The sequence below is a fragment of the Vanellus vanellus genome, assembly GCF_965231255.1.
Source record: "Vanellus vanellus genome assembly, chromosome: Z".
NCBI classification, from domain to species: domain Eukaryota; kingdom Metazoa; phylum Chordata; class Aves; order Charadriiformes; family Charadriidae; genus Vanellus; species Vanellus vanellus.
The window spans coordinates 76,030,937-76,047,015 of record NC_138908.1 but is presented as its reverse complement, the minus strand read 5'-3'; the positions used below and the strand labels follow the sequence as shown (position 1 = coordinate 76,047,015).

At 38.6% G+C, this 16,079-nt stretch overlaps 1 protein-coding gene across 1 annotated transcript in view; it reads left to right on the top strand.

Moving 5' to 3' along the window:
* The first annotated feature begins 1,171 nt into the window (after positions 1-1,171).
* The window catches only part of SLC38A9 (solute carrier family 38 member 9), a 39,171-nt gene continuing 24,263 nt past the window's right edge, over positions 1,172-16,079 (top strand). The window contains exons 1-7 of the mRNA XM_082497418.1: positions 1,172-1,281; positions 9,374-9,506; positions 10,064-10,185; positions 10,335-10,398; positions 10,514-10,607; positions 11,576-11,746; positions 14,367-14,426. Of these exons, the coding sequence (XP_082353544.1) occupies positions 1,178-1,281; positions 9,374-9,506; positions 10,064-10,185; positions 10,335-10,398; positions 10,514-10,607; positions 11,576-11,746; positions 14,367-14,426 (748 nt within the window). The 5' untranslated portion in view covers positions 1,172-1,177. The remainder of the gene's footprint in view (positions 1,282-9,373; positions 9,507-10,063; positions 10,186-10,334; positions 10,399-10,513; positions 10,608-11,575; positions 11,747-14,366; positions 14,427-16,079) is intronic.

The following is a 16,079-nucleotide window of genomic DNA, read 5'->3' as shown; positions in this document are numbered from 1 at the left end:
TAGAGCCATATCAGTGCTTAACTTAGGTTGATGTAATTTCTGGGATTGGGCATTTACAGTGTAATTCCATGAGAGTGAAGAAGGTTGATACCTCGTTCTTTCTATCTTCCTCCATTGCCGCTCCAGGTTTCAGACATCCCAGTGCCATCCTTCCTTACCTTGTCTAATATTCTAAAGCATCAGGAAGCAGCCCCCCTGAAAGAGCAGACACTTCTACCATTTCTGTTTGAAGGAGTCCTGGCTGAGGACTTCTTCTGGAGGTAGCAGGGATGAGAGCTGTTAAAGCCATCACATTTGTTCAGTTGTGTGTCAGACCACAGCGAGTCTCATGTGAGGACTGTGATTCAGTCTAAGCAGAATTCCATTAGCTTGAAAGCGATCTGCTCCCCATTGTTTGGCCAGGAGTACTCTGAATGCATATAATACTTTGTTATTATTAATGCATTATTAAACCATTCATTGCCTTTAATTCAAAGAGCCTGGACATGGTAGACTGCGATAATCTGATCTTTATTCTTGGTAATATACTGGAAAACTGCATGTGTGTCTGCTGCAAAGTTTGAAGTAATTTAGTGAAACAATAGTCTCTAATAACTATACAAATTGTTCTCAGCTGTACTCTTACAAATTGGAAATACAGCTTCTTACAGTGGAGCAGAAAGAAAAGGAGTCCCATGCTTGTAAGCAGGAAGATAAAAGCTACATACGAATATACTTAACATTAATTTGCACATGGTAGATTCTTAGCTGTGGTAGCTCAAAGGAAATTAAGATTCCGAGCCTCACTTTTTACAAACCTGTTTCACTCCAAATATAAGCAACAGCATCCATCATATTCCTTTAATTTATATTGCCTGTTGCAGTGCTAAAAGAGATTCAGAGTACAATTGCACATTGACCACTTTACTTAAATGGGTAGTGTGTTTTAAAAAATACTGTTCCCACTGTACTTGGACCGTGATGTTTGCATTAAGGAATGAGAATTCTCAAGTGGCAAGTGAAGGGAAGGGAATTTCTGGTGATTTTCACCCCAGGAGCTTCTGAAGCTGTGGGACTCTGCCAGGGATAAATTTATAGCAGGGACACAGTTTAACTTAAATGCAGTTGTCTTGTTTCATTTTTTTTTCAGGTCAGAATAACTGACAGAATCTAAAAGGAGGAGGCACATTCACCAAATATGGAAGAGGATACCAAACCTCTCTTGGTTCCTGTGGGAGGTGATGAAAGCAATTATGGAATAATGAATATACAGTTTAATCCAGAAGATTTTAAGTGCAAAAGGTACGAGGAAGGCTGAACCTATGGAATGATTATAAACCAATGAGTTGTTTAATCTTTGCTTTTAGCAACAGAGTCCTACAAAGACAGAAGACTAACATTTTGAAACCAGGATCTGAGTACAAACAGTTCCTACTTTGTCTCTATATCATATTATTTCCAAGCACCAGGTGAACAGATGTTCATATTGTGTTTTGTTTATAAGATTTTTCTATTGACATCACTTCAGAGGGAGTTCTCCAGTAAGAACTTGGCATGTGGCTTTTAAAGTGCTCTTCAAACACTGAATGTCATGTGTGTATACTGAAGCATGATGGTTTTTATTTAGCATAACAAACTGAAATGTTAAGAGGAGGAAAGAAAGCTTGCCAGATGCTGTAGATAAATGACTGTCAGTATGTGTAAATGGCTCTGTATTGGGTCTGCAGGTGATGCTGGAAAAATACGTTATTTGCTACTACTGAGAGAATTGAGCAACCTTTACTGCCTTTAAGAAAAAAACTAGTATTTTTTGAGATTGAGCAAATATGAAAAAGTCAGCAGCCCAGCCTGCAAAAATAATACATATGGCACTAAGTGGTTATTTTGCATGGTTTTTTAAGAGTTTAACAGCTCAGTTCCCCAAAGGAGGTCGGAGTGGGAGACTTCCTGTGTTAGCGCAGTTAAGATTTTTGTGAGTTGGTCCTGGAACCAAAACTGAGATCGGAGTGGGAACTAACCTTCACATATTAGCTCGCGGCACCAGCTCTGCTGTTTTAGATGAAGGAATAGCCCCGTGCTACATCTTGGACCCTGTTTATGTCCCACCCCCCCCCCCCCTTTGCATCCAGTGTCGTATTTCAGTAGAGCAGTGTTGCTGAAGGAACTGAAGATGGCACTGTTGTATACGAAAGCCTCTCGGTGGGGCCATCTGCAGCCAAAGAGAAAAAAAAAAAAAAAAAAAAAAAAAAGAAGAGTTCTTGGTTATGGTGTTGTGCTGCTGTCCCAGCCTGCAGCCTTCTTGGCCTGCAGCCTTCTTCCACGTTAGCCAGTGGCTAAACAATCTCTTTTTTCTCTCCAAGCAAAGGAAGGAGGATAAGGGTCTGAGTGAGCCCAGGGGACAAATGGAGCACGGGTGTAGGAGCATACAGAATTGTGTATAAAAAGGTCAGGAAACAGTAAAGTACTTTCATGTGGGAAAAGGAAATGTGCAAAATGAATTCTTGCTTTATCTTCTTTCTGAGGAGTGTCTGAGGCCCTCCTGGCATAAGACAACTGCTGATTTATATGGCTTTTGGGAGCCCCCTGTGTCAGAGGATGTACGTGTTGTGTTTGAGGAACAATGGGTTTCAGGTGGTGTGGCGATGCAGGAGCAAAGAGAAAAGTTTACACCTTTGTGATATATCAAAATGCCAAGATCTGCTTTTCAAAACTGAAGTTAGGTATTGTTTCCGCATTGTGTAGTTTTGTTTTGGGTTATTGTTTATGATTTCTTAGGTTTGGAGGCCCAGCTTCATAAAAGGTCATAACATGTAGCATTTGTTCTCTTCCCCAAAAGCAGAAGCATGTACTTGGATTGTGTTCCCACCTCCACAACCTCCAGCTTTGCAGGTCCATTCACTTCGTCCTTGTTGCTCCTCCCTTGAGTTCATTCTCCCATTTTCTGCAGCCTAGTCTTTTGCCTTCCAAGCAAGCAGAGGCACAAAGATGAAGGGCATGAGCCCTGGGATATCGGGAAGGCCTGGAAATTGTAGTGCAGCCAAACAAGGCTGAACTCCATCTCTAAGCATTAGAAGAGGTGGTGCAATCTTTAGAAGAAGGAATGAGGGAAAAGGGGCCATCAGGGTCTGTGTCAGGTGTGGTCAGAGCAGTGGGGCAGTTTGAAGGGCCTCTTCAAGAGAGCTTTAGGGAGAAGCAGCTCCTGGGAGAGGGGTTTATTAAAGTATCAAACGGTGCAAGTGCAATAGTAGAGATTTGCTCTGCTTAGTTTGCTCCTTTTTTTAACTTGCTCTTCAGAAAGCTGATCAGCCGTTGGTGGGTGGTCATTTTGCTTTGATTGAGATAGCTCTTGAAGTGTTTTGTCTGATTTGCTTGTTATCACTGTTTGTCTTAGTGGCGTTCTCTTCTTTTGTTTGGGTTGTTTGAGATTTGGCGGTGGCATTTACATAGTTATTTGGTTGTCTTAACAGCTTGCAGGATTCAGGATTTTTGAAAGGCATGCTTTTCAGCGTTTGCATAAGAACAATAAGCTAACTGTTTTTTTTAGAGTTGTAAATTATTTTGCCTATTATTCTTTTGCTAATTTGGGGGAAATATAAAGCCACTTTTAATCCTCTTAAAGAGGATGTTATTGTTCTTCACAATGACCCGAATTCCTCATGCTGTATTAGGTGTGTTTTGCCCATTTTGTAGGTCGCTTTAAAAACTAGAATGTCATTACTGCAATGGTTTATTGATGATTACTGTATGCAAGAGAGGGAGTTTCTTTTTTTCTTCTGACTGCCCTTTAAATCTGTCTATTGTCAACTGCAGTTTTCTTCAGGAATACTCGAACCTTCAGAGAAACAAATGATGTTTTGTGTTAGTTGTTTTGCACATGAAAAAACTTGACAGTGCCCCCTACTAAAGGGAGATCAAGCCTTCTTCCTTTTTCTATTCTTTTTGAAGCCCCGGAGTGTTCTCACACAATGTAGGGAGAGGTCAGTAGGTGAAATTAAATGGTTATAAATTAAAGAGTGTAGATGGCAGTCAGAGAAGCCTTTTTAATGCAAAAGTTGTTGGTTCCCTTTTATTTTCAAAGTTCTTTTAACTTGCAAAAAGGTAGAGAATGGTCGGGATTAACCTGTGCAAAACTACCGTTTCTGCATTCATTATGCTTTTACCGCTCCACGTCCATGTGGTCTTTTTACTGCATTGCCTGCTTTTCTTTTTTCTGTGTTGCTACTATTTTTACTAATTCCTGTTATTACTATTTCCTAACTGGGAAGAATTAGATCCTTCTTAATTAAGAACCTTCCTACTTCTTTGTAAGAGAAGAGTAGAATAGCTTTGCCTATGACACGAAAGAGGGAACAGTGCTTGAAATGTGCTACGGTAAAGCTTGTAATTCTTTATTTGTTAAGATGTGTATCCTGTGAGCAACAGAGGTGACTTAGTATTGTGCTCTGAAGGGTTATTTTGCTTCTGCATCCAGCATTTTATACTTGTGTGGTCATGCTCTAATCATTATAATGACAATGGTGATATGAATGCAGAAAAAGTTTAAGTAAAATGTATTGCCAAGAGAATGAAGATCGTATAGGATAAACTGTAAGCATACTGTTTACAATGCTTATGTAAATTCAGACCAGCTTAGAAATTAAAAATCAAATTAGTCGTGGAATTCTTTGGAACGGGTTTCCTTGACACAAGTACACTGACATCCGTAATGGTCCTATCCAGATAGGCAGCTCCCAATTAAGAAATAGCAACCTGTGAGTATTCTTCTTACTTTTTCTCCTTCCTTTAATTTTCATGATTGTGAATCAGTTTTACTCCTTAGTTTCTCCTGGGCCATATACAGCATTCCTATAATATTTTGGTGACTCAGTACAACAATAAAGCATAGGAATTTACTAGCTTTATTTCTGTGAAATAATTTTATCACATCCCTGAAAAGCAACTGATTGATGTGGGGTTTCAAAGAAATCTGTGCAATAAGCTAAAGTTGCTCCTTGTGGTCATTTTGGAGGAGAGGAAATAAATTGTTAAGTGTCCTGTAAAGAAGTTTTTTTTCATATTTATTTAAATATGACATGTTTGTCTAATATGAAGTCCTTAATACCATCACGTAGAGCCAAAACACACACTGACATAAAAAAATTGTATTATATTGTAACAGCTCGATACTCAAAACACCATTTTTTATCAGATGTACAGATCCAGTTGCTTGCTATTTAAAATTATTTCAGCAAAGGTACTTGGAAAACAGTATTATTTAGTTTAAAGCTTCTTGAGATAGGTACTCGCCATACTGCTTCATTGCTCTGCAAGATGTAGTACATTGCTGAAAATATCCAGAAAAAAGATTTAGCACCTCTGTGGATGCTAGCAGTTGCAAGATTCCATGTAGTTTGACAAACAAATTTTCCTGTTGTGCTGTTCCCCCTAACCCTCCAAATCCAACACTTGAACTTTGCATAGCACAGTAATTGGAAACAACTTAGCCCATGAGCATCTCTTTTTATTTTCTTTGCTTGCAAAAATTGCTACCCAAGTTCGTAACGTGAGGAAGTTTGGACAGAAGCCCTCTTCTCTGTCTTCCTGGACCAGCACTAGAATTCTTACTAAACGTTCCTTTGTGTGATTGCAAAATAACTAGCAGATGAGTGTAGCTGCAGATTTTCTGGGAATGGTTTCTGAAGTACATGTGCAGAGTGCAGTGTATAGGAGGTGTGGACCTCCTGCATGAGATCCTGCATCTTGTCCATACACATTGTGCTGTGGAAAACATCTGTGTTTTATACTGGTGTGTTTGCCGTGGTAAAAAGAGCATTGTTTTTCAGACTAGCTATTCAAATACAAATTGCAATTGTGTTTTTTTAGTATGGGTATGATACATTCATTGGACACCATAGTCTATCTCAATGCATGGAAATTGTCTGCGCTGTTTTGCATTAATAGTCACACTTTCCAGTCATGTAACCTCTCCCCTTCCCCCAGATCACATTGTCCCACATCCTTTTCATAATCATTTTGCCACATGAGAGATATAATGTGATTGCCTGTATAAATCAAGAAGTTTTCTAGAAATCTGTTGCAGCTGATGATGCTTATGTGTACAGAGCGCATGTTTGCTACACTTAAGGTCCCTAAAGAGAGTTTTCCAAAATACATCCCAGATTATATCCTACCTGCTTTGGGCTTTGAAAATCTCGGTCTTTGAGAGCTTCTCAGACTTCTGTCTGAATATGCCCTACAGCCAGCCTTTGATTTGGGTGTAGCTGAGGGCTGGGAAATGACCTTGATCCTAGACAGAGTGCTGCCCTGTCCTGGTGGAGATCAGGGAGGAAGGTTGCATCCCAGCCTGCCCATATAGCTTCCAAGTCAGACTGATGTTTTCAAAGAGATCTCTAACCACCATAAAACCGATGGGTGGACAGGCTATTTTAGCATAGTCACTTGCTCAGTAACACTAGAGGTGCAGTGATACCCTGAGAAAAAGAAAATTAATAGCAGCTTTAGATCATTTTCATTCTCAACAGATGTGCACCAGAAGGGATCAAGAGGGGAAGTAGCCCAAGGACTGTGCACTCCTCCATGCAGGAAGCAACAGATATATAGAATTTCCTTGGGGTTGTTTAATACTTTTTTTCCTCACCCATTGATTAGATTCTGGATCATACCCTTCTGTTTTGTGCTGGACCACAAGTTGGTTGTTCAATCCAGTCTATGTTCACAGTAGTGAAGAAAACAAAATACCTTTCTCTAAAGAATTTCTTACCTACAGAGAGATACATTTTTGCTGCACGTGATTTTTTTTCTTGATACTTCTTTAGTCATTGACCAACAGTGCTTTCCCCATAAAACAGGATATTATATTCATGTTTTCTGTCACTTTAGTTTTAAAATCATCCATGACTTTAACTTGAATTGCTTTCAAAAATAATCTCCCACTGTTGTCCAGTCTGGAAGAATTTTCTTTGACATCCATGTGGCAATTGTCGAACATCATTTTGAAGGAAATCTTTCCCACAGATCTGCTTGCTTTGAAACAAAACGTAGACTTTGTCTCAGTGTAATTTTTCTACAGTAACAATGGAAGATAATGGGGGTGCATTAATAGTATTACCTCTTTCCTCACCTCCAGTTAGTCCTCATGAAGCTCTTCACACTATGCAGCTGCTGTATAATTAGCAAAATACATACTTTTTGTGTTCTAAATATAATTTGTGTCAGTAATCCAAAAAGAAAACAGCAGAGAGCTGACAGGGAGTGGGGAGGCATTTAAACAGATTACATTCCCTATTTTCATAACTACAGTCTTTACTTTATAGGTCTTCTAATGAAATATTTTTTAGCAGTGTCCAATGATTGAATCAGCCCAATAAATTTTAAACTAAAATGAGTGAAGTCCTTTAGACCTGCCAGTCCATGAGTATTTTTGCATGTTACTTTCCTATGGAATTAGTTAGCCCTGTGTGCCTCTGACTTGAGTAATAAAGCTATTGCTATTATTTATTCCTGTTTAATTGTGGTATCTCTCTGAATTGTTTATAAGAACACCACAGAAATCCACACAAAATTTCCCCCTTCGTGTCATAGACCTGGGGAAGAAGAGTCAATTGAGAATGTTTCAAAAATTGAAAGTGTGTTTTGCTCACTCTCAGTTCGGTAAGTGGGAAATGGCTTAGCAAATATAAGCCATTTTTTCCATGACAAAGGAAGAGGTAAGGATTAATGAAGACTAAGATGAAGGAAAGAATGAATTTGTGAAGAAGGAAGTTATCTTTCACTGTTTTCCACTTTTATCAGTTTTTATTAGGCAGTTTTTATTAGTACTCTTACCTGCTGTGTCCCCGTAAGTGCACAGGAATCAGGACCTACCTTCATCTCTTCCAAAGATAAAACAAACAACTTCAGAGCTGTATTCCCTTCCTTCCTTCCAGATAAAAGGTGATGCCATGGTGCAAATGCTTCATGATTCACTGGGAAAGAGAATGGGACCTTTGTCACATTGAGAGCTGGGGCAGGAGGGGTTGACCAAGTTCCTTTGTAGTCTGAGCCAGAAATGGGTATTGAAAAACAGTTGATTCAAATATGCTTTGCTCATATTACAGGAAAAATGGCTTGGATTTATTACTGACCTAATTTCTGCACTTAGCAGCCTGAAGCTTGTTGTGTTCTGTACTTTTGTGGGTTCTGGTTTTGGGGTGGTTCTTGTTTCTGAGTGATTTAAACATCAACCTGGAAGAAGAAGAAAATCAGAAAGCTTTTGAAATTCCTTTAGGAATTAAAGGCACTGGTGTAAGGGGAAGAAAACCCAAAGCCCTGTATCAAGACTAACAAGTCACCAGTATCCCCTCTCCTGTTTGAGAAATTAGCTTGCCAGTGCTGGGAGTGATTGTCACATTTAGGCAATAGTGTAGTATGTCTTTATGGAAGTAAATGATACTTGATTTAAAAAATCTCTGCAATATCTTGATTAGGTTGCATATTTCTGGTAGCACGCCTTGCATGAAGCTAGATTTATGTTGTGTTGTAACTTTAAGAGGAGCTTTCACTCTGATTGCTCTGTACCTATGTGTGTGCAGAGAAAACACGGGGCCTGTAGTGTGGCTGCTTTCTCCTTTAGTGGCTGTGGCCGTGCCTGCGATCTAACTCAGCTGAGGAAGAGGAAAAGGAGACCACCTGTGCTCTGTACATCTCTGTATTAGAGATGTAGGACTTCTGTTGCTGACAGTCCTGTTCTCTGTGATTACCCTAATTAAATCTGAAGGGAAGTTGTGAAGTAGTTCAGAATTGCACATGGACATCTGTTGTTCCATGTTCTGTGACAAATTTCATTCCTGGTTGCATTGGCTTAAAAGGAGTATGAGCATGTGGACTTTCTGGGGTTTCGTTTCTTCTCCATTAAACACAATTTCTTAGAGTGTTTTTGGTTAGATTAGTAGTTCCTAGCCTTTTCCTAGATAGTCCTCATTACCGCCACTCATTCCTCTCTTTTTCTCTGTCTTTTTTCTGCTTCTGCATTCTCTTTTATCTCTGTTCCTTATCACTGGTTCTAGCAACACCAATTATAAGCACTAATAAGCTTGGCCAAGCTTATTAACATGTAGTTCTGGTGTGACTCATTGTTGAAAACTAATAGACTGGATAGTAGGTCTAGATTTTGATGTTAGGTTGCCCTGCAGAATCTGGACAAGAGGCCATTTTAATATGGATGATATAAACACATGGTTCTTTCATGGATGGCAGCTTTCCTCCTGGCAGCGATATTTTTGCATTTGCTTTCTATCAGTGAATGACAGACTCATCCTGAGTGATGCTGAACTGTTCTCTGAGTTGTATGTTAGCTCTTGTGTTCTAGGGTTTGAAGGGTTTTCCTTTTCTTACTCTTTTTTTTCCCCTCCTTCAGACCATTTCATGTGGAGCCTACAAACATAGTCAGTGTGAACGATGACACGCAAAGAGTCACTGATGAAGCTTCAGCAATGAATAAGCGGATTCATTACTACAGCAGGCTCACGTCTCCTGCAGACAGGGCATTGGTAAGGCGAAGGCAGGGCCAGATTAACTGAGTGGTCTCTGGCATGTTGTGCACAAATAAAGGTAGGGGGAGAACCACTCCGTAGCTTGCTTTGAAGTTAATATCTAGTAGCTGAGTGCCTTAACAAGGTCTTATGTTATCACAAGTTGTGGTTGACTTCTTGTGCAATGCCTTCACCATCCAAAGAAAACATACAAACAGCTTGAATTTTGTAGCAGTGGTCCAGGCTGCCCAGATGTCTGTACTCATTTCTCCCATCTATAAGAGGATTTAAGCAGTGGTCAGCTGCAGTGATTGAACTAGCATGATTTGTGCATAGTATGTTACACACATTTTGCAAAAGAAAAATCTATTTTTCTGCTATCTAGCTAAAAATCATAGCAACTTTTTTTTTTCATGGGGAGAAAATTAATGTAGTCCAAACTTTACAAAAAAAAAAACAAACCCAACCACTTTTCATTGAAAGACTTTTGTGATTTATAACAGTTGGCTTGCTGTACTTGGGACCATAGTTACGTTGGTGTTACTAATAAGTTTTGTTTTTTATCCATTTGTTAGATTGCTCCTGATCACGTACTTCCAGCTCCTGATGAAATATATGTGTACAGTCCATTAGGAACTGCTTTTAAAGTTGACAATTGCACAGATGGCTATGGTAAAAACTCCAGTATAGTGACAATGTATGTTAAGCACCTTGCCATATATTAGCCAGATAATGCGTTATTATTGAACATTCTATATCGTATTCATAACTCTTGTAGCTGAGAGTATATTATGAAGTAAAATTGCTTCTTAAATTATTCACTGACTATTTTTCTTTTCTTCCTAGATTTATGATATGGAATACAATGATGGGTACATCTATATTAAGTATCCCATGGGGAATAAAACAGGTAAAACTATAACAGATGCATGCATATGAAAATGTTTTTGGCAACATGACTTGCTCTTAATTTTTCTATAGTGTTATTGATAAAGAAAGTAAACTCTATTTGTCGCTCTTAACAGGCAGGCTTTACGTCTGGAATCATTCTCATCTTACTGATGGGCATTTTGACTCTTTATTGCTGCTACAGAGTTGTGAAGTCACGGAAAATGATACGTAAGACATACAAAGCTTCATAACGCAAATATTTCCATTAAGTGTGAAGTATGGAGATTTAATAGATTCTTAGTTTGTCTGTATCTTTACTATATGTTAGACCTGACCTGCAAATAAAAGCTGTTCCTTTGAATGTCTCCCTACTTTTGTAGTCTGGATCTGAGCTCTGTAGGATAAATGTCTGTCTGCCCTTATTAGATTAACCTTTAATTCATTGGGACCTAAGTATTACAGCCAAACACAAACTCTTAGCAAGCAAGGCTTCAGATCTGCACTTACTAAGTGTTTGGGGACTTATGGTGTTAGAGACTTCCCTTCTTCTCCATAAGCACTGTCCAATTCTCTACATGTATTTCTGATCACATTCCATAGTGGAACAGCGTGGGCTGTGGCTGCATCCACTTGTGTTGTATGCCTGTACTACCCTAATATTTGTATATATGCTATCTTGAAAGCAATTTATGGACAATTGCCTCACTGACAGTGGTTCTACTTAGAAGGTACTTTTACTGTTCAAAACTCATCTTGCAGCTCTTGTAGTTGGTGCTTTTATGCATAGCTAACCTCTCACTTGCTCAAATAAAGGCAGTTAAGACCTCCAGTTTGTGACAGCCTGTTGCAGGGCATTGTTGAGGACTAGTTCCTGGTCTGGCTTACTTTGCTGTAACTCCTGCAGAAGGCTTTAGCTGCCAATGCATGGCTGCGTTTTTGCCACCATGTCTTATTCCAGTGCTTCTGGAAGTACTCAAAGTAGCAGTATGGCCACAATAAAAGCCTCTGATTCTTCAGGCTGCCTCAGTCAAGCACCTGATGAGTATTATACTTTAAGGTTAACAGCCATCTTCTTAGCCCTTAGAACCACTGTGAATTTGTGTCCAAGTACTCTGAAACAAGAATGCATCCTGTCATGAAGAGTTCTGCCGACTCTGATATAACATTATGTTTCCATTTTTTTTTATCTTCTTTAGCTTTAATAGATACCTCAAACTGGGAATTCCCAGATGTTTGCAAGTATTACTTTGGATCCTTTGGTCAATGGTCAAGCCTCTTATTTTCTATGGTATCGCTTGTTGGAGCCATGGTTGTTTATTGGGTGCTTATGTCCAACTTTCTGTTCAACACAGGGAAGTTTATATACAGTAAGTATACAGTTTTGGTTAACTTTTGCAGCCATCTTGTGGAAAGACTAAGAATTTGCTTTATACTGAAAAAGGATTTTTTCTGTTTCACTTTATCTTGTTTTTTCTGTTACTTTTCATGAAAAGTCGAGTGAAAATAAGTAACTGCGTGGAGTTACTGGCACAATCATGTATGTTTTCAAAGCCAGTTTCTTAATCCTTCTAGTAAAGTGTGGTTTTAATGAAAGACAGAGTACCAATTATCTGATTTGCATATCAGTAATGAGGCTTCTTGGTGTAGCTTAAACAACTCAAACCTGGTTGCTTGTTTCCACTTTGTATTTTCTCTCCCCCCTTGTTTGCATGGGTGTAACTATTTGAACAGCTATATAACAGGGTAGGCTGTTGAAATGATCCGGGTTAATAAAAAAAATCTAGTTTCATTCTAGATTTCAGCAAACACACTTAGAGTGCTGCCATACAGAAAGTTTCTGCAAGCATCCCTGAAGGAATAATGTACTGTAGCACTGTGAAAAAATGATTCTTAGACTGGCAATGCTACAAAAGAAAACATACTGGTTATTTACACCCTTGTACGTACACAGACACACAAGCTTTTGTGGATACAATCAATTAGGTATGTAGAATTGTGGGAGTAAATGATGAAATTGAGGACTTTGAAAATCTGATTCATAGCGTTGAATAGCACAACTAAGATTTAAGAGTTTCTGTTTTGGAGGTAGTTAACAAATCTCTGAGCCAAATAATAGCACAGACACTTACACATCTTAAACAACATTTAATTAGTGTTCCTACCATCCCTGAAGGACATACTTTACTTTATTGGTTAATGACTGATGTATTTTACAGCTGACCTAATTCATATGTTGTTATGGCCATTTCATTTTAGACTTTGGGTTTTTTGTAATAAGGTTAGCACTTTAATCCTAAATTATTCTAAACCAAATAACTCTGATTCTAATAAGCCAACTAGAATGATCAAACCAGTTCCTTTTCTAGGAAAAAGGTCCTGCTTTTCTCTGAAATTGGCATGTTACTTCATCACTTACCTGTATTTGTTAGGCGTTCCCATTGAAGTTGTTTGCTCTGTGACAACTTTTAATCATTGGATTCTTGTCCTAACTTTCATTGTGACTACTTAATTACTAAGTGATAAAATGGGTAATAGGATGTAGGTTTGACACAATGGCATCTTTCAGCCACGCATTTCTAAGTTATTCTAAGCAGGCTACTATATTTAATTCTAGTACATTCAGATGACTTTTTTAAAAAACTGCACACACAATTTAGATGGCAACAAATTGATTTCCTAAGGGAGGAGGGTCTAGAAATTAGTGGTACGCAAAGAATGCAAGAACTGTAAGCCAAGTATGATATCCCGTCCTTTTTTTTTTTAACACAGGGTCCCATCTTTTGTTCTGTTCTGTTTTATGAAACAGAAATAAATCCACAAATGCAATTGCTAGTCCTAAAACACTTTATTTAAGTACAGAGGAAATGTAAGTTGGCTATCTATCTATGATTTTACAGTGCTCTAATTCCGTAAGAGCTGTCAATTCTTTTGATGGCTTTACACTAAGTACATTTTTTTTTTGAAGTACCAACATAAAACAGTGGTGAAGTGAGGAGGTGACGAATGATTTTTAATTAAATCTTCTGATTGTTAACGTGCACTGAACTGATAATCAGTAAGTATGAGAAACTCAGTTGTGATTCAGGGTGTCATAAATCAAAATGAAGAAACAAAAAATACTTTTCTTCCCACAAGACTTTTTGCTCTCTTTATGAGAAACAAGCTGCAATTAATTTAATTTTAAAAATCTGAGGCCTACTGCCCAAGTTGATTTTCTGTGTGCATAATACTCCCACATGCAGCAGAAGCAAATTTTAACCAGGGACATGATAATTAAATTTCCAAGCTGATGGGCATTTTCTGTGTGTATATATACATAAACAAAATTCTATGCCATACTCTCATGCTGGTGAAATTGCAGAAACTTGAAAATATCTGGTGTGTCAGAGCAGTAAAGTAGCACAGGAGTGTACTGGAAACAAAATACTGCTAGAGATGAGTGTAGATAGTGAAACTTAAACCTTTTTCCAGAGGTTCACTTCTTCAAAATATAACACAGAAAAAGCATTCCACAGAGCCTCTTCTGAAAAAGAGTTTAGAAAAATGAGTAGGGGAAGCTTTTTCTGTATAATACCATGTGAACTAAGGGTATACGTGCATGCCCTTTTTTTCTGTCCCACGATAGGCTGGTTTTAAGATGCATCTCCTGACTAACTTACTGTACAGCACTGCAGACATAGGAGCTGAGACAAAGCAGAGGTGTGCTGGGGGAACAGGAATGACAAGCTGGGAGGAAGACAAGCTTGGGAACCTCGTAAATGGACAGGGCTGCTGAGAAGAAAGTAGTGCAGTGGGGGCTACCTTAATAGACTTCTAGAAGAAAGTTTTAAAATATCCACTTGGGGTTGGGGGGAGTGCAAGCTGCTGTATCACACCTGTGATATAATTTTCCAAAATATTTCCTCACTTAATTTTTATCAAGTCAACAGATAAAAGCCTAATAGCAGGTTTGGGATGTTGATAGTAAGATTTTCTTTTTCTTTTCAGACTTTGTTCATGACATTAATGTAACAGATATTGTTCCTGGCACGAATGGAAGTAACAAAGGTAAGAAGCACCTATTAGTATTGTGTTTCCTGGTTTGTGCTGGGGGTGTGGGTTTAAAGGCAAATCATCATGTTCCCATGCCTAACCACATTTCAGTTATAAAGTGTATATCATAAGTTTTAACTACCTGTTTTTAAAAAAAAATGTAATTTTCTATCTGGGATTTGGATGTCTACAAATAACCACACACTTGGAAAGCTTAACAATTGGGGGAAACAAAAAAAAAAAAAAGTGGGGGTGGAAATAAGGATTAAAAAGCAAACTACAAGTTTGTGTATACCCAGATAGATCCTCCTTAAAACCATGAATGTTAGACCTCTTAACAGTTGTTGCACAATGACGAATTGACTTCAGGAATTTTAACTTTCGCACCCTAAAATTGGGGCACATCAGATCTGTTTACTGTTTAAAATCTTGGCTGGGGCATCTTTGCTCATCACCACCTCTGCAGCAACGTTCTTATTTTTAAAAAAGGCTGTAAAAACAGATTTAATGATGCTGAGCAGAAAAAGAAACAAGTGTCAAGGCTAGCTACGTGACTGCCCCATTGCGTTTTGTGAGGAGTCTGACATTTGAACAACTAAAGGAAGAAGGTTCAATCAAGTATGAAGATAGGTCTGTTGAGAATCCTTAAGTAGGCAGAATACTGTAGAATGAAGGCAGGAGCTATGCATTGTCAGCCTCTGATCTTTCTGCTTATATATAGTAACTGAATATGTAGTGCTTCATTATGAAGCCAAAAATTTTCTCTATCCTGGGTGCTTATGGGAATGGGGAAACACTTCAGTACCAGGCAGACAGCTGTGTGTCACACGAGCTGCAGCCATGTTTCTGGAGAGCAGCTGTTGGAGTCAGGCAAGGAAGTTGAGAAATAATTCTGAAAAACAGTTGATTTGCATTTAAGCTAGTGTTGAATTCTGTTTCTCCTACAGTCCTTACCAGCAAGGCACCAATAGCTGCTGCAGCGCTCTTTCTCTTGCGCTCTCTCCTGCTTCTGCTGTTCTGTCCCATTCTTATGCAGCAGGGGGTATATCTTGGAGGCAAAGTAGACAACAATATTCCACAGCATCCTCCAGCAACTGGAAGATATAAAGCAGCTGCTTCACAAAATTAAGGGCTGCCAGATGCTCAAATGACTCTTGGCCGGGCATTCAGGGCTACCAAGGAGATCAGTAAGAACAAAAGCATTTTTCAAGGTTTGTGAAACAATCCTCTTATAAGCAATGGAGAGAAAGCAAATGAGAAAACTGGAAGTAACATAATGGCCTCTGAAGAAATTTGACAGAACACTTTTTACACCTTTGCATTTGTAATAGAACAAGCATGCAGCCAATGTGGGAGGAACGCTATCAAGTATTGTGAGAATGCCAAAATTTAAAATAAGACATTATGAGAACAATAAGGTTCATATTTCAACACCTAACTTTGTAGGCATGTGTCCTGGTTTGAGGTTTAGAAAGAAATGCTGATAGCAGCAAAATCAAATAAACACATTTTATCAAGGGATCTTTTTGGTTGGTTGGTTTTGTTCCAGTCACTTGTTCAGGTGCTGCCATTGATTAGCTACCATGAAACAGAAGTGCGACGTTCCCTTTTGGCAGTGTTATTGGTGCATATCTTAAATTGCTTCTGTTGTGCTGTGTGGCAGTAAGG